Here is a 24,600-nt window from a genome sequence, read left to right on the forward strand (position 1 = left end):
CATGACGTCACGGCAGGAAGCTCCTCTCTGAGTTCAAATCGCGGAAGTGTTTCGGTGTTTGTACGTTTCTCAAACTTCATCACCAGGAGAGGTAACGTGTGTGTTCGTAATGGGATCGAGTGACAATGAAGTTATTGGTGGTAAATGTACAACGATCGTGTTTGGTTCGTTCCGTCATGAAGGAGGGTGGACACTGCAGACCTGTGTCGAGGGTTCGATTGGGAAGACACGTGTTGTGCACAGGGTGAGGGGGGATGTGTTCCGTCAGCTTACTGCTTGGGAAGCTGCTCACTTGGATATGTGGTTGGTAGACCCGCCGTGGTGGTTAGGCCCCGCCGTGGTGGTTAGGTCCCATTGTGAATAGACATGTTGTTACTCCCGCCAGGGAGTTGTGTGTGTGTGTGTGTGTGTGTGTGTGTGTGTGTGTGTGTGTGTGTGTGTGTGTGTGTGTGTGTGTGTGTGTGTGTGTGTGTGTGTGTGTGTGTGTGTGTGTGTGTGTGTGTGTGTGTGTGTGTGTGTGTGTGTGTGTGGTGTGGTGTGGTGTGTTCATGTGTTCGTTCGTGAAAAAGATATTTGGAAAAGTTCTGAACGGATTTGGATGAAAGTTGGTGGGATGATTGCCCTTAGGATAAGGAAAAATTGATTAGTTTTTGGTGAAGCTCAGGATATTATTCCGGAACCAGGAAATTTTTTTGGGAATTTTTTACCATTGGAAGATGGGGTGCATTTTTTTTTAACATTATCTTCTATGTATTTTATATTTAACATTGTGATATGAAAATAGTTTTCATATTTGTTGTAAATGTAGTTGAAAATCGTGGTTATGCATCAGAGCGGTGTATTGTTTAGCAGCATCGTCTTCAATGCACTTCTTTTTTTTTCTAATAAAGACATAATCTGTCATTTTAAAACCACCAAAGCGTGTATTAGGTTTCCCCGTTTCATAAAATGTATCGGTTGATACGTATAATGCTTTAAAACTGTTTTTTTGTTGTTGTTGTTTTGTTTTTAACCTCAGAAGAGATATCAACATTTATCTCAGCGAATGTCAATCGCGGTGTCAGTATTTGATGAACTTATAAAAACTTAAGTGATATATAAGTGTGACCAGCATGTGCACAGAATTCTTCCCAGAAGAATGAGTGGTCGCATTATCTTGTACGACTTAAAATGAGCGAGTTTTGTTTTGACGTTTGGGCCAGTTTAACATGTTGTATCCCTAAGGAATGAAACGAACGTTTTCCTGGCTTACAATTTTATTTGAAGTCACACATGCCTCAAAATACACTCACTTATATAGAATTGAATGCTGAATCCGAAAATGTAAGTTAAATTGCCTTGTTTTTTTTAAACATTATCTTCTATATATTCTAAATATATATCTGTGCAGTGTCTGTCTTGTGTTGTCTTGTCTTGTGTTGTCACTGAACTACTCCCTCAAACTTTTGTGAAATCGTACTATTCCAACTTGACCCACGGCGGGAGTATGCGCTCCACTGGTGGCGTTCTCGTTGTTTCTACTTTTGAACATTTCTATTTTGTGTAATTAATATCCATTAAATTGTATGATTTTCAGTTAATATGAACAAAATATAATTTCCTGAGGTACAAAACAATTTGTTCAATTTTGATTTCTGTATTCCATCATCGCTTTTTCCATAGACACTAGATTTCAATCTCCATTGGTGAAGAATCACTTTAAAAATTCTCTAATCCGGATTCGTAACTTCACCAAAATATAATCAATTCTTCCTTGTCACACACCAAACCGGTCCACCAAGTTTCCTCCAAATCTGTCCACAACTTTTTGAGATATCCTGCTATTTATCGTTTTTGGCCCAATCTCTCAATGGTAAAATAATCACTTAAGACATTCTACTAGCTGGATCCAGATCCAGATCTTCGCCAAAATCTAATAATTTCCCTGAAATTAAATTAAAATGTACAATCCCTAAAATGCCCCATTTATGATGAAAGACTTGGGGAAAAAGGAATCTTTCAACTCCAATATATTGACGTGCACCTGAATGCAAAAACATGGAGACCTTCAAGATGCTCAATAAACGTGACAAGGTGAAGATTATCTTCAGCCCGATGCTCCCGTAAACAGAGGATCTCCTGCGGAGGAAACTGATCCTGCGGAGAGGAAACAGAGGACTACCAAGTGATCTCCTGCGTCAAAGTTTCTTGTATAATTTTATTGTTCTTGTATCGGAGATCATGGGAAGCAATGGAGAATGTTGACCTTTCAACACCAGAGGGAAGGGGTTGGAGACTGCTTATGGAAGATATGCAGAACCACTTGGTAATTTATTTATCTTATTCAAAATTACTAATTTATTATGATAAATATATTCAAAGTATTATTAAAGTCATTAATTTATTCAAAGGGAGATCGTGTTTAATAAATTCAATGAAAAACAAGACCAAAAGTCTAACAGAGGCGTAACCGGGCTTGTAAAATATTATAAACCACAAACACATATGATTAGCTTTTTAAACAGTCGCTAATGCTGCTTATAACGTTAAACAAAGAAATTTGAAGGAATCCCGACGTCATGAGGTACGTTTTACTTGCAGAACTGAGCAAAGATATACTGCAATTTATATACCCCACAATGGTTGGAGGTATGCTCATTTACCAAGCAGTTAGCTTGTGCTTGCCAAGTCAGCCCGTTTCTTAAGGATTTTGAATGGAGGGCTTGCTTCACTTGGCGATCCACATTTTAATTTACTGGGACACCCATGGATTAAACCAAATGGCGATTTCTCCACAATAAACTTGGTAACTGAACACACACACACACACACACACACACACACACACACACACACACACACAATGTTCTTGAGACCTGACAATAGATCGACTGTAATCGATATACCCCAAAGAGGAATGACCCTTCCCTGCCACTCCCGTAGTGAGTGGATGTACTAGTAAATTCATATGTCGGTCGGTGGAGTCAGCCGTCGTAATGACATCATAAACGTAATGACGTAATGGACACGACACAAAACTGCCGCTATTTTAATATGTAGAAGATGATATATTTTAACTTCCATTACGTTTGCAGTCATTACGAAGGGATTAGTGTTTTGATTAGATTTACTATAATATTAACGTTACGTTATAATTATTTCTAAAATGAAAGTACGATCAAAATACCGAGGGAAATTCCTTAATTCTTCGGTTATTAATATTAGTGCCGAACACCACTCATCATTGATTCATGAACCATACACCACTTCAATCCATTAACTTTGTATTCATGACATTGGGATTAAAGTGTTATGGTTATATTTACTATATTATTATTATTATTATTATTATTACGAAAACGATACTACTGAAACGATACACGACTGTATTGTCGCGTGATTCTCCTCGGTTAAGACCGGGAAATCACGAATGGCAATCGAGCTTACTCTGGAGCGATGTTCAATGGCGGATTTGACTATATATGCGCAGGGGAGGAAAGAAAGAGGAAGAAGAAGCAGGAGATTTACCTGTCGGTCTCGCACGCAGGTGTCTTCACCCTGCAAATTAATAAATCACATGAAACGGAATTTATGTGCAAAAATAAACACTGCTTTATTGCCGGACCCCGAGAACAAGAACGCGACGATAAATAATATATGATCATAAATTGGGATCCCATACACCTCACTTCGACAACAAGCACAGGGGAAGAATTAATCAAAGAAAACACTGTTTCCTCGCTTCCCGACCTCTCAAATGTTCTTATCGCGTCCGTCCCTTCTCATTGGCGAGTGCTTCGTGCTCCTTCCCTCATGCCATCGGTCGGTGGCCAATCAGCTTGTCGCTTCCTACTCTGCCAATCGGCGGCCTGATTCTTACTCGCCCCTCCCCCCGGCCAATCACAAGTCCTTCTGGGCGTGGCTATTGCCTGGCTTGCTCGATGTGTGTTACTTTGCCAGCTGGTGATGTGGCTGGCTGTGGCTGCATTGGCAGCACCCCTGAACTGGCTTCCGGTGGGTTTTATTGTTATTGTGGCGGAGGGGGGATTTAAGTAGTGTGTGCGATAATGGGCCTAGCTAATGTCTGCGGTGCGTTGCCATACGGGACACAGGTATGATCACAGGTTTGACACACCGGGGAATTAGCATAAACCCAACAACTACTTAACATGCCCCATTCCTCGTAATGTGGACGAAGATGCACTTAATCCGACAAACGGCTAAACATAACTTTTTACAGGTGAGGTTCCCGATCACGACAGCCGGAGCACCTACCTATGCAGATCTACCTGGATCTATATATGCCACTACCCCACTGACATAACAGTACTAAGTAACCTGGGTTTAATTTGTTTGAAGCGGTCTGAAGATGAGGCATATGAAGCCTTAGGCCGAAACGTACTGTATTCTTTGAAGACATGTAACGAATTTGCTTTAGATATTTGATGATCATTTTAACAATCGGTTTGTTTGTGTTTCGCACTGAATGAAAAACGTCCAGTTGGAGCATGGAGATTGTGATATGTGACAGCTTCGACGATATGTATTGCCTGAACGAAATTGGAATCAAAATGGCAGTGTGCGGTCAGTCGCTGTACCGCCGTCATTTCAGACGTAATCACATCACCCTGTCATGTGACTAAATCCTCAGCTCTAATTGATATACGTTTGAGGGGACTTGCATACATGCATATTGTACATACATACAGATGGACAAACACTGTTTGAGACAGATTTTCCCGATGGGCTACGCCGTAAAAATCACAAGCTGGGCAAACACCTCAAATATGTCCTTCAATCCTGACAAATCTTTCTCTCTCTCTCTCTCTCTGGAAGTACCATCTGACATCTTCTTCCCCCTCACATTTAGAATTTTGAGATTTGGCGATTTTATTATTGCTCTCTTCTGTGCAAATACGCTCATTGAATTTCAAAAGAAACTTCACTTCCCTGCAGTATTTAAACTATCTAATGATACAAATGGTCTTTCTGTCAATCTTTGATGTACGTGACTCAGTATTACTTGCCAGTGTGATGAACATGAACTGAACGGACATGTTCCAGAGGAATGTTGTTGTTCCATTCGATTTTCTTAAAAGTGGTTTCTTATTTATTACTTGAAAGTCATTGATGTGGGGAAACTGTCTTCATATTAGCAAATCTGTGGCATGGATTACATCTGAGCACAAATACCCAGGCTTCATACACATCCCCTGTGCTTGTGTGTAAGGCCTTCTCACAATTGAATATCCTCATTCTAACATTTCTGAATAGGCTGAGATTTTACAAAAAATATCTAAACTTTTGAAAGTTCTATATGTGGCCAAATCAACATTCACATCAACATGTAATACAATTACAGTGTTGTCTTAAGACATGCTGTTTTGTTTTTTGGGGTCAAAGGGTGTGCGTTAGTGTGTGGTGAAAGTTAAAAGTACTGTAACTGATTTAAACAGAAGATAATGCCTCAAGTACAGAGGTACTTCACATATTGGCACTTTGTCAGATTAAGGTACTCAGAGTGGAGCAAACATCAGGAATAGTGGGATGTTTTTTTGCCTCTAAAGGTTCACGCACCATGTACGCTCAAGTTGGCTCTGAGAAGAATTCCTGTCATGTGCAACCGGAATTGGAACAGCCGACTGTACTTGCGTGTGGAATGAAGGTTGAGGAGCTGGAAGCATTTCCCGAGATTCTGCAGATAAAAATAGAGGATGTGAACTCCTTTGGTCTGGCAGAGGAGCAAAGTGACCAGCCGAATGGTGAGTTGTGTGAATCACTTCTGATGATATCCGTGTATGTTTAGTGCACTTTTTTGTACACTTGATAGAGGCTCCTGAAAGAGCTCGAGCAGAATGGAAGGGAATAAAATGTAAAGAGGAAACATTAATAGCAGAGTATAAGTGAGATGAAGGGGAGCGGATGTGGACACATGGTGGTGAACAAGCTGTGCAGAAGTTGAAGGAAACACAGGAATAAGAGGAAGGGGAAATTGTGGATGATGAAACCAATCAACGAACAAACGAAAAGAGGTGAGTTGAGACAGAGTGAGGTGAAAAGATGTGAAAGAGGAAGCGAAAATATGTGAAAGAGGAAGAGGTGAAAAAAGGTGAGGTGAGGTGAGATTGGGAGGAGCGCGGGGGGGGGGGGGGTTGGGAGAAATCACAATTACCTGGAAAAAGGGAATGCTTTGAAATGGGGTCACTTGGGGGTGTAAAAGATAATGGTTGGATGGAGGATGATTTGAGATTGTGATGAACAGTTGTCTTGAAGACTTGGTGGGAAGAATGAGATGGAAGAGAATGTGGAAGTTGTTTCCACAGGTGGTTAAAAAGGGGAATGAAAGGGTGAAAGTGAACAGTTTTCCTGCATTTTGGGAGTTTCACCAGAAGGGATTGCTGGTGGACGTGTTCCCTGCAGAAACCTTAGGGGCAGGGGTGGTGGACGCAATGCATGGATGGAGCAGAACAGAAAGCAGATAGGATAAGAAAGAGACACCACTAACCTGTCTGTGCAGTGAATGTGATAGGCCCACAGACTCAGCTTCATCGCTGAAGATTCCAACTATCTTGAGGCCTTGGTTCCACAGCGTCCAGCTGAGCAAGGTGTGAGGCAGGGGTGCAAGCCCCTTGGGGTTGCTGTGTATTTTGAGTTGTGGTTCCATCTGCCAGCACAAGAAAATTCCCCTCGTGGGGTCAAGTGCATGAGTTAGTGTACTTTGAGCTGTGGTTCTATCCTTCAATGTCAGACAATCCCCTCATGAGGCAAACTGTGCGCACTGAAACGACGTCTAGTGAAACAAGGAAAAGCAGAGCATTGTGGTGGATTATTTATTTTCATTCATTCGCATTTGTCTCTGCTCGGCGTCTTGGAGATAATTATTCTCCAACAGTCTTGTCGCCCGTTTGGGAGTCTGAGTCCATTACAATTCACATGTTTTGAAAGTCAATTGATATCTCTCACCTGTCACTGGAGGAAACAACCAATCGGCTCTCACCTCATCAATCATCCCCAGTTGTGACTATCATTCGATAGTGAGTCAACACAAGGCCCTTCTCCTCAAAGACGGCTGAATAAAGCAACCAAGAAAAGATCTGCAACATTAGGCCGTTTCAAGCTCTATCCAAATTCTTGCACAGCGGCAGGCATTTCTAAGTAGCACAAGTATGAAAACCCCAACAAAACAAGCTCACATCCACCACTGTACATCACTTATTGGCGAATCGTCAGCGATAGCTTATGCGGAACGCTGTTCTGTGGAGGAACCCATTTGCACTGGAGGAACTATTTTGGTCATTCAATGCTCATTTGCACTGGGGCCTTGGTTTGTTGCATTGTGAACATTCATCCGTGGGATGGTGCACACATTGATGAATTCAATGCAGGTGCTAAACCCGGATGGCAGTTTATACCTGTGGCCAGATTTGAACTGAGACAATGAAGCTCAAAGACATGTGTGCATAACTTTTAGGTATCTTGCCAGTCCAGTCCTTCAATACCATTAATCAACACATGATTAGCTCACCTGAGACGTAGTTCCGGGGAGCTTATGCTATGGTGCATTGGCAGTCCGTAAACACTTGCAACTTCTTCTCCGAAACTGCTGATGGGATTGTGACGAAACTTGGCATAAATGATATTTGGTACGTTGTGACGAAAGTTTGTTCACGGCATTGGAAAAAAAAATCGGGGTTTAAGAGGGTCAACTCGGGGGTGGATCCAGGTTTGACCCCCAAAATAGGTATTTGATTTTTTTTCTCTGATACTACAAACACACAATTTTTGATGAAACCTGACCACAACCTTCACCAACCGTGATGTACCAAATCATATCATATGTGTACATGTCATGGCTTTGGCCTATTCATTCCATTATCTGCATTTGTCAATATTGTTAGGTTTGTGGGTGTAGGTGATGACATAGCAAGTGGATATAGAACTGTGTAGGGTAGCATAGACCGCGTGCGAGTTGGAAGCTAATCTCGATGTATACACAAAGAATTAAGTTAAGCACCCCTACACAAAGAATTAAGTTAAGCACCCCCCTAATATATATTCTTTGTGTATATGTATACATTGGCATATATTCTAAGGTATGTGAGATCAAATAATGATTGGTATGACATTAGCAATTATCCATTGATGAAATGCAGATGAGTGCACTCATCTGTGACGCCCATCGCTCGTGCAGCACGTGTTATCATCCACGTGGTCGTGATTGACGCAAAGATCACTAGAGGTCTTCTCAGAACAATGACTGTACGTTAGAAAACATAAACGTCATCCACACTGTCCGTGATGGACCTATAGCTCCATACTTAAATTGAGGTGAAAATATGCCTAAAATTCCCAAAAAATTTCACCTTAAATTATTCAGAATAAAATATTGAAAACGGCATGATTGTTATGTTTTTATGTGACCATAATATCACTTCTCCAGAAAATATAGCAATATCATGGGTATATTACACTGTTTTGACGACAACAAACTTGTAATGTGCGAGGTTGTAAAAAAAACGGGGGGGGGGGGGTGCTTAACTTAATTCTTTGTGTATATTTACGGAGAAAAACTGTGAGCCTAAGACCATTTATGTCTTCATACGGTGGGCGGAGCTTGTATTAACTCGGTAGGGTCAAGACTAGTTTCTCCAGTTTGTGATTGCTCCCCGTGAGGTTCTTACCAATGTTTTTATGAATATAACAAGTCGGCCATAAAAACGCACATATTTAACCAACAACAACAGCAATCACAGACAGTACCCAGACATTACGATTGACAAGTAAGCCCGCCCACATGAACAAGATAGGAAAACGGCCCCGCCCAGTCAAGGCTGAGAATAGGTGGGCGGTCAAGAGGGCCGTGAGGCCCCTCCCCCCGAAAAGCTCGAGCAATTGGACGGCGTGACATCAGAGCTAGAAGGTTCGAGCTTGGAGGAAGAAGAATCGCGTAGGTTCTCGCTCGGTCTGTCTTTTGGCTGTGGCGGTCGCTTTGTCTTGTGTGCACTCATGCAGAGAAATGTTCGGATGTCACAAAAAAACATTTGCAACTTTGGAGCCAGGGGTGTTGATTGACGGTGGTGTTTTTCGGGAGAACTGGAGCTGCGTCACAATTTGGAGGGAGACGAGTGAAAGAGGACCAGCCGCATGAACCCCCTCACGTTTGTGGCAACGCGGAGAGGAACTTTGCACCATTTTGTGCGCTTCCTGCGCAAGCAGCTTCAGGCCGCCTTGTGCTGCCGACTTCATTCGGCGATCTCGTTGGAGCAAAGCTGAGTGCCATCGGCTTTAAAACATTTTATTTTCATTATCTTTCCCCTTGTCTGTTTTCGTATCTGATTGGTGACGTCTCGCATTAGGATTTAGTTTACCTCACCTTTCGATTTTTATTGTGTGCATTCCGTCCAAAATGCAATATTTATTGATACATTTTATGAGTGTGGAATCAGCTATACATGTGACACAAGAGTGCCTGCATTTAATAAAAGTTACTTTTTCCAGATTTATTTGTGAAAGTGGAAGTGAAAACTGAGCACGACATTGTCCACCTGGATCGACGTGAACCAAATGATGCTGAAGCTTCTCTCCTCAAGAGCTATCCCCGTGAAGGTTTCTGTCGATGTCTACACATTAGGATTTAGTTTAGCTCCCCTTTCATTTTTATTCTATGCATTCATTTCGTTAAATTTATTATTGTGTCATTTTTCATTTGTCGTGTTTGTGGGTTCGAGCAGAAGCCCCGTGAGCTCCGTGTATGTAAGCACCTTGCCCCTTCAGTACTGCCAAGATTTCGGCCGTTTGCCTCGGCAATTGAGGACAGTCCGACTATCCGTCCAAGGCTATTGTTCATCAGCCATGGACCTGACAATATGTTAACCTGCCACACTCTTTCGAGACAAAAAAAAAATCAACCAGTCACATGTTGGATTGCAATTGTTTATAATTCGACAATAAAAGCAGTTTGGTGGAGAAAACCTCTATTGCGCCGCTGTACATTTTTCTTACCTTCTCTGTTTTGCTGGTTGTCATTTTTTGTGGTGGTGGAATTCCCACTGGAGATGTGGTCAGGGAGGAAGCCACTCAGAACACAGGCAGTTTGTGCAGAACATAATTATTTGATGTCATAATGTTTTCACATGACGCCATTCCTGAAGCAAATGTTTTACTTTCTCTATTCAAGGAAGATTTTAATGTTTTGAAAGAGATTTTAATGATTTTAATTTTATCTGATGATTTTAGTGCAATATTTCTTTATATATTTTAAGAGTGTGGAACCAGCTGTACATGTGACACAAGAGTGCCTGCATTTAATAAAAGTTACCTTTTCCAGATTTATTTGTGAAAGTGGAAGTGCAAACTGAGCACGACATTGATGTCCACCTGGATCGACCTGCACCAAATGATGCTGAAGCTTCTCTCCTCAAGAACCATCCCTTTGAAGGTTTCTGTCGATGTTTACGAGGCTGGCCCAAGCCTATAGGGTAAAATCTCAAAGTCTGAAATATTCTGCTCCTACACGATGCCCTTGCTCCATTAGACCGTAGGAGTTGGAAAACTAAAAATCAAGACGATTGGATCACATTTCGGCATCGCTCCAAATGACGAGTTTTAATCTTTATGTTGTTATATACACTGTTGTCGTCAGTTGAGTTCGTGTATTCTTTTCATTGTGTGGTGTGATATTTTCTATGCTGTCTGTTGTTGTAGATATCTATGTTTCTGCCTGCATTTTGTGAGTGACTTTTTGAATATTTGAATTTGCCTCCAACTGTCGTGATTGGACGACCTCGATCTTCTGCTTTAATGTGGTTGTCAAATATAAAGAATGTTGTCAGTTTTTGATTCATTCCTTTTCATGGTTGTCATGAGGCATGCACTATGTCAACGACAAGGAGTTTGTCCAAAGTTTGGCTTCTCGGAAAAGCCCAGTCCAGTATCCAAGGCTGGGATTTGCCTTAGAAAAGGCAGTGTGTTCCGGCTCTTTGCTCACCACCATGTGGAGAACAGGACGAGTGTACGAGAGAGCGCGAAACTCACAATCCAAGCTGTCAATGAGTTCTGGGAGAAAGCCGGTATTCCCACCCAGCGCCTTGATAACGCCGCAACCCAGCTCACAAAGCAATGGAACGCTTACCTCCTTCTGAAGAAGAATCGTGGCCGAAAGAGAGATTCAGACCGTGCTAAGGAGGAAATATTCATGGCAGACCGACATGATATTGTTACGGAATCCGACAACGGCGCTCCCCTTACCAAGGGGGGGGGGGGTGGGGTTAACCCCTTGTCCTGTATACTGGCCGTCGCCGATCCTGGTACTTGCAACGCTCCTTTGCGGGGGGGATTGATCAGGGTTATTGGTCCAGGTATTAGCCCGATTACCTTTATCAATCCCTCTGCAAAACAGGGAGACAAGTACCACTCGAATCCTGGACAAGATGGTCATTGCCGAGCGGTTTAGCAATCCAGAATCCGAGCCGTTAGCAATTGACTAACCAGATTCATAAGCGGTTCTGCTGAAATCGTGCCACCGGTACTCAATTGAAAGAAATCACGAAAGCGATCGGACGAGAATGAAAACCAAACGGGTAAGAAAGAACAGGGATTTATTAATTATTTACACAAAAACCAAACCCAAGGAAGAAACGAAGGTAATTTACAGAAGAGAAGGCACAGTGCAATCCTTATACAAGCTTACTTATTCCCACAGGACAACACAAACAGACTCACACGAATAGGGAATTGCAGGCAGGCACGAATGGCTGGAAGTAGAAGGTTCAGGTGGGACACAGGGCAGGAAGGTCCGGGCAAAATGTGCAGCAAAGAGGTCCGCTCCAGGTTCGCAGTTCAGAAGCGAACAGCCGGCAGATCCACACGGCAGGGCTTTCTGCAGCAGCAGGTCTCTCCTTACTCGCCACACCTCCTTGATGGTTACGGAATCGGAGAATGCCACAAAATGCCACAAATGAACATGCACCTCCCTCCACAGAACTCTCGATTCGTGCTCCCTCACTCATCTGCAGTGGGGGCTCTGCACAACGGGTTTTATAACCCTGCCCTTGGAACCCTCGCGAACCTGCCAGATCTTTCGCTCCACTCCCTCTCAAGCCAAACCCACTGATTCCTGGTTGGTCGTAAGGGCTGGCTGACCCCACCTTTGGTGACGAGGTGGGGCCACGCCTGTGCTTCTGGTAGCTCCTCCCCCTTCTTCTCAGAGATGGAGCACATGGGCAATGGCGTTTTGGAGCGAGCGGGAAGGCGGCTGCGGCTGACAGAGGCGCTTTGGGGAAATTGAAAAGGGGGCCTATCTTATTTGTTTGATGCAACGCAGATTCAACTATGGGCAACATAGCCTTACCTGAAACACAGAATAACGATATAACAAAAGAGAGGTCCTATGATTTGCTACATGTTGCAATGTGGACTAACTAAGGTGCACTTATTTCAATTAACAGCCAATTAAGGGGGAAATGTACACAGGGGTTATTTATAAGGAAATTTAACACTAAATTTACAAAGTGAAGGTTCTAAAAACCGCAACAATATTTTCGACATTGCTCATCAAGATAAACTCGTGCTAATGAACGAGGAGAACAAGCAGTTTCTCCTCATGCAGCGGGACGACCCACAGAGTTGTTCTATGGCTGGGATGGATGTTATGCAAGCACAAAAAGAAACCCGCAAGCAACAGTGCAAGGCCGCCGAGGACGCGCGAAAGCAAAGGGCAAATGCTTTGACAAGTTCATTTGAAACAGCCAGCCCTTCAGGGACTGCCGCCAGCAGCGAAGAGGAGAGCAGTGAAAACGACGACGACGATTACCGACCAAAGCTGCAGCCGTTGTCCCCCAAGCGCAAGTGCCACCGTACGGTCATCACTCCAGAAGTAGCGGCTGGGATGGACAGAGTGAAGCTGTCGGACCGTGGCGCCACTTTTGTGGCAACCCACCACAAAGAGAAGCCCACATCCACCAAGGCAACACTCAAGATGTGATTTTGGATGTGATGTGTGCTGACTAACTATGGATCGATGCTTTGGATTTTGAAATCATTATTGTATGATTGATTCAGTGTTCTGATTTTGAATCACCCGTCTAATAATGCTGGAATGTGTTTGAGTTAGAAATATCCGTGTTTCATATATGTGTTTGAAATATCCGTTTAACTTCGTAGCTTTGGTTGGTCTATTTGTGTGCATTAAATTACAAAATCTATTTCTTGCAATTGGAGTAGAAATGTGCATTTTGGAGCGACCTCTAAATACTATTCAATTTGACTGAAATTTATGGTGTATACTTTTAATTGTCAAAGGAACTGAGGTCGGAGCATGACTTTTCAAACTTATTTTGGTTTTGGACCACCCTAATTTTTATTGTCTCCACATTTTGATTTGAACGGTTTGATGATGAACTCTAGTGTTGAGAAAAAAAAAAAAACACCACTTTATGATTTCATTGCTGTAAGATATAACCACGATGGTAGATCAATTTCTCAAACATCAATTATCCCCTTCATTATGACTTAAAATATTTTAATCGACAATCGTATACCTTGTTGTATCCTATTTTCCTTAATTTGTACAATCAATTCTGATTGCATTTTAATTTGACACCTGTTATTATAGCCCCCGTTGGACTTTGTCCAAAATGGAGGTTTATGGATTGCGTCTCGTCTGTCCGCAGCCATATCTCGTACATGCTTGGGCCGATTTTATTCAAACTTGGCACAAAGACAATGCTTTAGAGTACACATATGCAGAAGATTTTTTTTTTTTAATCCAACAAAAGATGGCCAACTGACAGCCTTTAACTCCGTATGGCAAAATTACTGAAAACATGGGGGCCATGACATTTTATGTCTTTTTCGTCTTGTTGATTGATTTTACTTGCGTGACTCGGCACACTCCGCACGCCTCACCACACGTCGTTTCAGAGGGATAGGCATTTTTGACCATTTAGGTGTCTTTTGGGTCTTTTGTATCTTCATGGTGTTTTGGGTCTTCAGGGCCATTTGGGTCTTCAGGGCCATATGGGTCTTCAGGGTCTTTTGGATCCTCTGGGCCTTTCAGGGTATTTTGGGTCTTTGGGGTGTTTTGGGTCTTCGGGGTATTTAAGGGTATTTTGCTTTGAAATGGTCTTTTTGGTCTTTGGGGTCTTCAGGGTATTTTGGGTCATCGGCGTCTTGTGAGTCTATGGGGTCTTTTAGGTATTTTTGGTCTTTGGGGTGTTTTGGGTCTTCGGGGTCTTGTGAGTATATGGGGTCTTTTTAGGTCTTTGGGGTATTTGGGTCTTTGGTGTCTTTAGGGGATTTTGGGTCTTTTGGTTCCTCTGGGTCTTTGGGGCATTTTGAGTCTTCAAGGTCTTTGGGATATTTTAGATCTTCTCGGTCATCGGTGCCATTTGGGTCTTCGGGGTCTTTTGGATCCTCTGGGCCTTTCAGGGTACTTTTGGGTCTTTGGGGTGTTTTGGGTTTTTGGGTATTGAGGGTCTTTTTGAGCCTCAGGGCCAGAGGGGTTTGGGACGCAAGATTTTGAGGCAAACACAGAGTTGAGGCATTCAGCTTTTTCACGTGCTGAGTCAACTGTGTAGCCGTTTGAGGTAAGGGTGGAGATGGAGGCGGAACAAACACCAGAAACAGATTTGACAAGACACCAACAGGAATTGTAAGAGGGAGATAGGTTTGAGAGTTCACTCTTGAGAGAAGAGAGATATTGTTTCCTGGCTCTCCTGAGGGTCGACACACACTTGCTCTGGGCTTTATCAAAGGAAATGAGATGAGATTGCCTTCCGTTGGATTTGCCTTACAGAAGGCGAAGGCAAGTTGTTTCAGGGCAACTTCCTCACCACAAGATTCCATGTACCATGGACGGAAGGAAGGGTATGACAACTGAAGACTGGATGGGATAAATCTGTGCGTGAGAGAGAGCAGTTTTCTTTGGAAGAATTCCCAGGATGAGTTTATGTCAGAGGCAGCAGAAATGGGAGACCAGTCCAGATGATTTATGGCTGCTTGAAGACCGTGCCAGTTGGCCTGAGTGAAATGCCAGACTCGTCGACGCTGAGGAGGCTCTCTGAGAATGACCAGATAGATGTCCACTTTAACAAGCACATGAGCAGATTGGAGCAGAAGAAGAGCAGCAGACATTTGCAGGGAAGTTAGTCATAGCCAAGTCTCGAAGAGAAGATGCTCCTTTGACTGAGATCCAGGTCGGGAAATTGACAGGTGGTGTCAGTCCCAATGAGTCACAGAAGTCCTTTGCTGAGGTGCCATGACTGGTGAGAGGTACCCACACCCAGCCAGCTGGCATAATGACAGTTGAAATCACCACATATGAGGAAGAGAGAGAGTTGGGATGAGTCGATAGAAATTTGTCCATGTTATCAGACAGCGAGATGTAGATGGAGTCATCACTGTTTGGTGGATGGCACAACACACATATGAACAAAAGGGGGGGGGGGGGCGGAGCGAAGGGGAAGTCGTAGCCAGAGGTACTCTTGGTGGTGAGGTGGAGAGACGGCAGTGCAGGGAGAGTGAGGAAGAGAGGTTTTGATGAGGATAACAACCCCACCTCCAGGACGAGGCTCAGGTCTATCGTACCAGATGAGGGAGTAACCAGATAGAGATATTAAGGAATCGGAGACATCTTGAAGGAGGAAAGTTTCTGTCAAGCAGATTAAGTCTGGTTTGTCAGACGCAACCTGTATGGAGAGATAAATCTGCTTTGAGCGAAGGCCCCGGATGTTTGAGGTCCACACCATTAAGGAAGAGGAAGGGGGAGCATCGAATATAGGGGAGGGGAGGGGCAGGTTAAGATGAGGAGGGGGAGGAAGGGAGAGCTGTTGATAGTGTGTCAGATTTCAGAAGAGCTAGGAGAAAGGGAAGGAGGATGAGGACAAAAGGTTGGTGATTGGATGAGGCACAGTGAGGTGGTGTTTGCGGGGGGGGGGGGGAGATCGAGGAAAAAGTTTGGAGGAGATGGAGGTAAGAGTTGGAAGGGAGAGGAAGCATGGAGGACGCTTTGAGGAGGAGGGGTGAGAGGGGAGATTTGACAGGGATGTGTGAGGAGGGGAGTTTAGGAGGGGAAGGATGAGTTTGGATTTTCAAAATTGTTGGACGATTCATAGAAGACGAACATTGATTGCAAAATGAATTTCTTGTGATTTTCAAGTCGGAGATCCATTTGAAAACGGTTGAGGAGGGGTGCAATGCAGGTGAGTTTTGGGAATGTAGGAAGGAAGAACTATAAGACATTGAAATATTTTTTTGAAATGAAGAGATTTGCTGAGCAAATCAAAAACAACCTTTTAAAGAAGAAAAGTGTGTTCTAATATACAACAGAATGCAACACTTCAGGGGAAAGTTTAAACATTTTAAAACTAAATCATGAAAACTTTCTGGGGAAATTCCCTAAATGAGGGCATGAAGGATTCCCAAGGGGGATTAATGATTCCAGCACAGGTTCAGAAGCAGGAACAGAAGAATAGGAGATTGGCAGCCAGGAGAGCAGTGGACGAAGGAACAGGGAGGTGTACAAGCAATTGTGTTAGTATGGGAGGAGAGGCCTACTTTTTATATTCTTTGTTAATGCTTTGTGAAAGTGGATCAGAGGAAGAAGGATAAAGTTGAAGAAGGATGGTGAGAACTGGAATTGGAAAAGTGTCTGCTGGAGAGGATTGTGTTATGAAGGAAGGAGAGAAAAAAAACAACCGGTGGGGTGAAACACATGGTCGAAGGACGAACGAAGGAACACGGGGAGAGAAGGAAATTATATATACCAGTGAGGTACCCATGCTATGCACCATGCTGTGCATGGGTACCTCACTGGTATATGTAGTTTCCTTCTACGCACGGGTGGCAGGCCAGAAGCAAACAGACAATACAGAAACAGCGAATGCTAAAGCATGAAACCAATAAATTCCACGTTCCTGTAGCACCTTCAGTCGCACGTCAGACGTGGACAGCAAGTTCGTGAAGGACCTTCCTGAAAAACGTACCCGCTCGCAAACAAACAGGTACGTGTGTTCCATACCCAGTCAATGGCGAATCTGCATGTGGCGATCCGTGAATTCATGTTTAGAAAGTAGAATATACTCAGAAAAATAGTAGAATAACAATAATACCACTAATAAGTGGAATAATACTGAGAAAGTAGAAAGTTTAGAAAGAAAATAAATATATCATCATGGCATTTCGTCATTCACTTGAACTCGATATCTCTTTTTTCATTCCAAGCAGCATAACTCCAATCACAAATTAAATAACATCAATATAAAAAATAAACTTTTAACAACATTCGTGACATAAACAAATATTGAAATCCTGATGTGAAGTTCCGTACGGTTGTGTGAATACAATTACAAATTCAAAATCGTAATTGTATTCACTCAATTCCAATCATCAATTGATACTTTAACAAAACAATAAACACGATTAACGTTAAACCATTTAACATTACGATTGAATGACGGTTGTATTGGGATATTATCAAACACGCGCATTGCCGTCATCTGTCCACTTCCGAATTTGCGGCAGGTTCATAATTCTCGTCAAAATCTAAACAGTATTTGTAGAATTTCAATAAAAGCCACATCACTGTTCATATCGGGATATATTATTCCATCGTGTTTGGAAAAACTGGAAAATTGGGAAAAAATTGGAAATACAATATAGCCTATTTTACTCCAAGGGGTCCCAGGAATATCGCACCCAAATTTTCATTGCGATCGGTTCAGCCGTTTTTGAGGTGCCTTCGAATGGACATTTGGTGAATTATCGTAAGATATATTTGGGGTGAAGGGGTGAAGACTTTAATATATATATTTGGGGTGAAATATATATATATATATATATATATATATATATATATATATATATATATATATATATATGTATATATATATGTATATATATGTATATATATATGTATGTATGTATGTATATATATGTATATATATATGTATATATATGTATATATATATGTATGTATATATGTATGTATGTATGTATGTATGTATGTATGTATGTATGTATGTATGTATGTATGTATATATATGTATGTATATATATATATATATATATATATATATATATATATATATATATATATATATATATATATATATATATATATATATATACATACATATATATGTACAGTCACGTGAAAAAGTAAGTACAACCCATGTAAAGTTTTGACTTTTTCAACATATTTCAACATACAGCTATTTGATCTTCATTTCTACAATATTGATAGATAAAGATGATATAATATAACAAATATCAAGAAACATTTACATTTTGTCATCCATTGAATCATTTAAATAAACAGAAATGCAAATTTCGCATGTGGAAAAAGTAAGTACACCCCGAGGGTGCCAATATTTTTAGCCACGACTGAAGGAAAGGTGACACATCGACTGTACATTAATGATTTAATGCTCTTCACAGCAAATTATGAAATATTGATTGAATAACTAAAACTAGTAAAACGGTTCTCCAAGGGCATTCGAATAGAATTTGGACGAGATATGTGTGCCAGTGCACATTTGTACAAGGTAAACCAACAAATACAGATAACATGAAAATTGACCTTGAAACAACAATGCAGCAGTTAGAAAATAAAGCATCACACAAATACCTCAGAGAAGAAGAGGGCCACCAAATATGTCACAAACAAATGCGCAAAACAATTGCCAAAGAATATCAACATGGAACGAAGCTGATCCTGAAAACATACCTCTCCCCAAGAAACAAAATCAAAGCTGTAAACCAGCTCGAAGTCCTTGTATTCCAATGCAGATGCAAAATAATGAACTGGCCCCAATCAGAAATCAATAAGTTAGACAAAACGAGACAACTCCTTACCATCCACAAAATGTTTCACAAAAAAACAGTGCATCCTGAATGTACGTGGAATGTCGGGAGGTACAAAAAAATAATTGGACAGAGTGGGGATGGACCAATATGGCTCATTGGAATGGCGAAGAAAAGGTCGGCTCAACTGGGACAGAGAACAAATCATAAGTGCCCAAGATTTGAAAAAAATGTTTCAAAGATTGAAAAACGTTTCATAACTTCCACGGAGAAACCCGCCTTAACGGTAGCACCTTTGGGAAGAAATTCTGCATGAACAATTCTATCCGCATCGAAGAACGCAATCAGCATGACCTTCACTTGCGATCTCGACTGACACTCATTTTTAAGGTCTCAGTGACACAGGTGTCTTCAATGGGAGGTCTATGCTTTCATTTCCCGATCATACCCTTCAACCCAGACTCATCACCCTTTATCACCTGGGGTAAGAATGTTGGATCTGAAATGCATCGATCAATCAAGTTGGATGTATTATTGTTGCACATATGGGACCACACACAATAGTGAGTGGATCATGAATGCAATTGTACTGCTGTAGAAAACCATGAAGCAATCGTATGACTGGAGAAAACATTGAAACATCACAAAATGTGACATGTCATGACATGTTTAGACTCAGTAAAGGCAAGCTGAGGCACAAGAAACCTTGTCTGTGACTTGGCATGCCTGGTGTATTCAAAGGGTTCATCCGATATTATTCAAAATCTAGTGTCAAGGCAAAGGGTCTTGATGGTCAAATGGGGTCTTAAGGGTCTAATGGGGGTCTTTTTAATATTAGATCTCGGCTCGGAGAAGAGCTCGGACACAGAACACGTCATCTCTAACTTTCACCAACGCATTCGATGACACTCTAACCCACTACATGAGGAGAAGGAGCTATTCTAATCTTGCCCTACGAAAATAACCACACGAAGGCACCTGTATGGTGGTTGCCATTGCCTCTGAGCGGTTTTCTAAAACCACAACAGTTTGAATATCTTGAGGAAAACCCAAAATTTTGCACAGTACTGTATATTTACATCAATAATGTTTTTTAAAAACTTTTTTGCAGTGGAACAAATACATATGCACATGTTTGTGTACATTTGTCAGAATTATATCAAGAGTATTCAACAAAATCACATTTTTTACAGGTCATTTGATGTTGTATTTGCAGGTGGATCCATTGAATCTACAAGGGAGACTGCACCTATTTTTATGAACAGCAGAGACACAGATCCCCAGGACTCGCCAACTGAAACAAACAAGAGGACTTTTTCCAAACACAGCAAAACGAATACTGAATTGTTTGCACACGATGATTTTCACCAGGTTCACAAAGCAGAGAAAGATGAACACCCACACAAATGCAAAATTTGTTTAAAATCCTTCAGTTATTCATCCAGCTTTACATCACACCTGCACAAACACAATGGTGAGTGCCCATACAAATGCACAAGTTGTGGAAAATCTTTTAATCATTCATCCAACCTTAAATCACACATGAGAATTCACAATGGTGAGCGCCCATACAAATGCACAAGTTGTGGGAAATCTTTTATTCAGTCATCCAACCTTAAATCACACATGAGAATTCACAATGGTGAGCGCCCATACAAATGCACAAGTTGTGGGAAATCTTTTCGTCAAACATCCCACCTTAAATCACACATGCGAATTCACAATGGTGAGCGCCCACACAAATGCACAAGTTGTGGGAAATCTTTTATTCAGTCATCCAACCTTAAATCACACATGAGAATTCACAATGGTGAACGCCCATACAAATGCACAAGTTGTGGAAAATCTTTTTATCAATCATCCACCCTCACAAGGCACATGAGAATTCACAATGATGAACGCCCATACAAATGTACAAGTTGTGGAAAATCTTTTTATCAATCATTCACCCTTACAAAGCACATGGGAATTCACAATGGTGAACGCCCATACATATGCACAAGTTGTGGAAAATCTTTTAATCGATCATCCCACCTTAAATCACACATGAGAATTCACAATGGTGAACGCCCATACAAATGCACAAGTTGTGAAAAATCTTTTAATCAATCATCCACCCTCACAAGGCACATGAGAATTCACAATGATGAACGCCCATACAAATGTACAAGTTGTGGAAAATCTTTTGATCATTCATCCACCCTTGCAAGGCACATGAGAATTCACAATGGTGAACGCCCACACAAATGCCCAAGTTGTGGAAAATCTTATGATTGGTCATCCCACCTTACAAGGCACATGAGATTTCACAATGGTCACACAACGCCCATTGCCAGTTAAAAACGCTTCTCTCGCTATGCTTGATCGGTGCCAGTTAAAATATGACGATGTATATATACAGTGGAACATTTCGAGTCAGCGTGAGCGAAAGCGGTCAATCGAAAAAATATGATGAAGGCATAGCAACGACTGGATAAGATGTAGTTATGTATAAGGCAGATTGACCATTGGTTAAAGATTGTTTAAAGCGTTCCCCTAAACTGTGTGGATCACCGAAATGGGCCAGTGATTGTTGCCCAAGCGGTGCTGTCGGTTTGGGTAGAAAATAATTCAGTTGTATTATTGGATTCCGGGCTGAGGGAACCTTTGAGTTCTTGTTTATAATGTGCCGTGAAGGAATGATGTGTGATTATAACATCGCGATGATTTTTGATAAATATTCAGAGGTCCCGATCTCTCTTTCTTTTGGCTCTTCCTGGTTGGTGCCCCTTGATCTCTTGGTGTTTGCTCTCTATGTTTCCTGGTTGGTGTGTGTTGCTCTCGATGTTTCCTGGTTGGTACGTGTTGCTCACTCGACATGTCTTGGTTGGAGCGCGAGGACGAATAGTCGGAGGAGCAGGTGTTGCTGAGCGAGGCTTTGCAAAGTGATACTCATGCGATTGCAAGCCACGTTGAAGATGGAACTTTGCCAGTACAGCAAGCCTCATTTGGACTGTGTGTCGGGTGGAATACTTACATCTCCGGAAGAGAGTGCGGACTCCTTTTGAGCGCTGATTATACAGAAGGTGCTGGCCTGGAGGATTATTCGTGCAACTTGGAGTGGAGCAGGAATCCAAGGCCGACAATGCATTTGGCAGGACAGTCCCAGAGGAGACTTGTGAGCGTCCAAGGGAACACCACGAGGATTCTGTCCGACCGCCGATAACAGTGAATATTGTACCTACGTTTGCTACTGTACCTTTATTTCAATGCAGTTATTGTTTGTGTACTACATGTGATGTCATTTTCAATGTAGTGTGCCCAAAAGTTACAGATACCGGCTAACAAGTTCCCCCGGTAGAAAGACCGGAAAAACCTTGCACCCATACAAATGCACATGTTGTGGAACATCATTTAATCAGCCCCCACCCTCAAAAACGCACGTGAGAATTCACAATGGACAACTGAATAAATAAATTTATGCTAAATTATAAAGTCAATGTTTGGATGACAAACGACTGCCTTAAAAATGTCCTCAACAAGACAAGGATGATGTTGGTTTAGAGAGTAGCTAACAGTATTGCCATCACATAACAATCCCTACATCACTGCCTCATTTACACTTAATCACTTATTGCTTCAAGCTTCGACAAACACTCCACTGGTTACACCAGTACTTGATTACTTTTGTTATGCAGCCACATACTGAGACTCTACAGATTAGCAGCCTGGGTGCAATGTTATAATATCAGTACATGATCACCAACTTCTTACAAACTGCATGAACATCTCTTGTAACAGCATTCTATAATTATCTCCATTTGTGATTGGTTACTCTAAGTTGGTAAAAACTAAAAGTCGGAAAGACAACTGAAGCTGCAAGAAGTCCCTGAAATTATATTGGAGCTTCTTATACTTATGCAGAAATGAAATATAGGAGCTTCTCATACTTCTGGTGAGGCCCAGCCCAAGACAATAGTCTGGAGCCAGTGATGGAGGGATTGTCATGTGATGGCAATACTGTCAACTACTCTCGAAACCAACATCATCCATATCTTGTTTTGGACCTTTTTTAGACTGTAGTTTGTCATCCCTACATTGCCGTTTTAATATAGCATAAATTTTTTTGTTCACTTGTTTCTGTAATTTTGTGTAATATTGTGAGGAAGCGTTTCATACTGAATTCAGTGAATTAGTATTGGAGCGTATGTCACTATATTGGGGCCCTTGGGCATTTTGTGAACATTTTGTTTTCTTTGTTGGGATTTGTTATTTAGACCTAGCTGAATAATTTAAAATCGGGCGCCAATTTTTTAATGCATATTTTCGACCATTTTTATGCAAATTAAAGATTACGTCATAATACCTATTGTATAGGACCATATGCTCCTGTTATTGTTCTTGAACACTTCATAGTTTTAAACATTTTAATGTTTCCTTTTGGATAGTTGTTATTTAGAATACGTTTAGCCACTAAAAAATAGTAATTTAAAGCAAATTGCCTCATTTTAACCCTTTGTATGCAAATTGCTTTTGATGTAATAAAACCCATTGGACAAGTTCATACATTAGCATCAATTGTTCTTTGAGTATTTAAACGTTCCAATAATTTTTTGGGTTTAAAGAGTACATCTTGCTTCTATCGAAGATAGAACAAATAATTTGATTATGCAAATTACGTTTGGGATAGGAATGTACGTTTGAACAATCCACTAGTTTGTACCCATACCTGCGTTTATAAGTTAAATGTGGAGATCTCCATCATTGCTCTCGTCTTCATCGCCAGCATTCCTCAATAGTTCGTTTCTGTTCTCACAGTTTTTTTCACAAGCGATGCAGGTATCTGTACATTTCAGATTATGTTTCTTGCAAGAACAACTCAAGGTGACGCAGTTTTCCTTTGCATCCGCATCTCACAAGCTCCAACACTGCCTTAGGCGCAACATCTATTAATGTTTTGCTTCTAGTTCTTTGGTGAACAAAGATGCCAGTTCCAAATTGGACAGGGTACTCCCGCCATTGGCTAAATGAAGCTTCTTCTGTTGATTCTGGCCGGTAGCGCACCTGTCTGTCAGATTTTGCTTCATACATAATATGTTGTGCTATCGTTGATGCTTTCTGATTTGCGTAATTTCTGCGCTTTTCAGTTGGGAGCTCAGTTGCCACGCCTCTCATAATCCATTGGAGAAATGTAAGAAGCCTTGTAGGAATATTTGCACTTAAATCTGACCCTAATGTGCCATCAAAAGACCAATGTGGGGCGTCAAGAATGTCCTTTCGCAGAACTTTGGCACAGTTGAAGATCATTTTCATGTCATCGTTGATATTGGATTCACAGAGAGCTGCTTCAATTGCGGTTATCTTAGCTGCACTGAAACAGAACCGATCTGACTCATTTTGACGTGTGGCAGGGATAAAATCAATGCCCTCAATATTTTCTGTGAGCAAACGTCGCGTGCTTTTATGACTAGGCGTACTCTCACAGTTATGTTCTTCTAAGATCGTCAGGTAAGCTGTATGCGCAGCATCCATCGACAGTATCTTACTCTTTTCAAGCAAATCTCGTATGATATCAAGATATTCCACCTTGGCAGCAACCTCTTTCTCATTTATCGACTGTTTCTTCGAGGCGGTACCAGAAGTTGAACATCCAGAACCGCGAGCAACGTGACTTTGCCAGCAAATTCGATGATATTTCACAGCTATGGAGAGTGCATCTTCGGAATGAATAGCACTACTTAGGTACACTTTGTATATCTTTGTCACAATTTTTCACGTAATCATGAAGCTGCTTTCCACGGCTTGCACTCTGTATAGCATGGACAGGTTCTTTCTCTTTAT

General features: G+C 41.6%; 1 protein-coding gene, 1 long non-coding RNA gene and 1 other non-coding gene across 3 annotated transcripts in view; 2 read left to right on the plus strand and 1 right to left on the minus strand.

Annotated features, from left to right (window-relative positions):
* The window catches only part of LOC144889560 (uncharacterized), a 452,052-nt gene that overhangs the window by 408,147 nt on the left and 19,305 nt on the right, over positions 1-24,600 (minus strand). The window lies entirely within an intron of this gene.
* LOC137419464 (uncharacterized) overlaps positions 1-24,600 on the plus strand; it is a 264,183-nt gene that overhangs the window by 131,641 nt on the left and 107,942 nt on the right. The window contains exon 6 of the transcript XR_013621867.1: positions 20,323-21,078. This is a non-coding gene — a transcript (uncharacterized LOC137419464). The remainder of the gene's footprint in view (positions 1-20,322; positions 21,079-24,600) is intronic.
* On the plus strand, positions 38-10,558 carry LOC137416769 (uncharacterized). Its single transcript, XM_078770248.1, has 4 exons — positions 38-91; positions 5,547-5,741; positions 9,478-9,585; positions 10,307-10,558. The coding sequence occupies exons 2-4, from the start codon at positions 5,558-5,560 to the stop codon at positions 10,459-10,461; spliced, it is 447 nt and encodes a 148-aa protein (XP_078626374.1). The 5' UTR covers positions 38-91; positions 5,547-5,557; the 3' UTR covers positions 10,462-10,558.

The sequence above is a fragment of the Myxine glutinosa genome, chromosome 1 (genome assembly GCF_964187855.1).
Source record: "Myxine glutinosa chromosome 1, kmMyxGlut1.1, whole genome shotgun sequence".
Classification (NCBI taxonomy): domain Eukaryota; kingdom Metazoa; phylum Chordata; class Myxini; order Myxiniformes; family Myxinidae; genus Myxine; species Myxine glutinosa.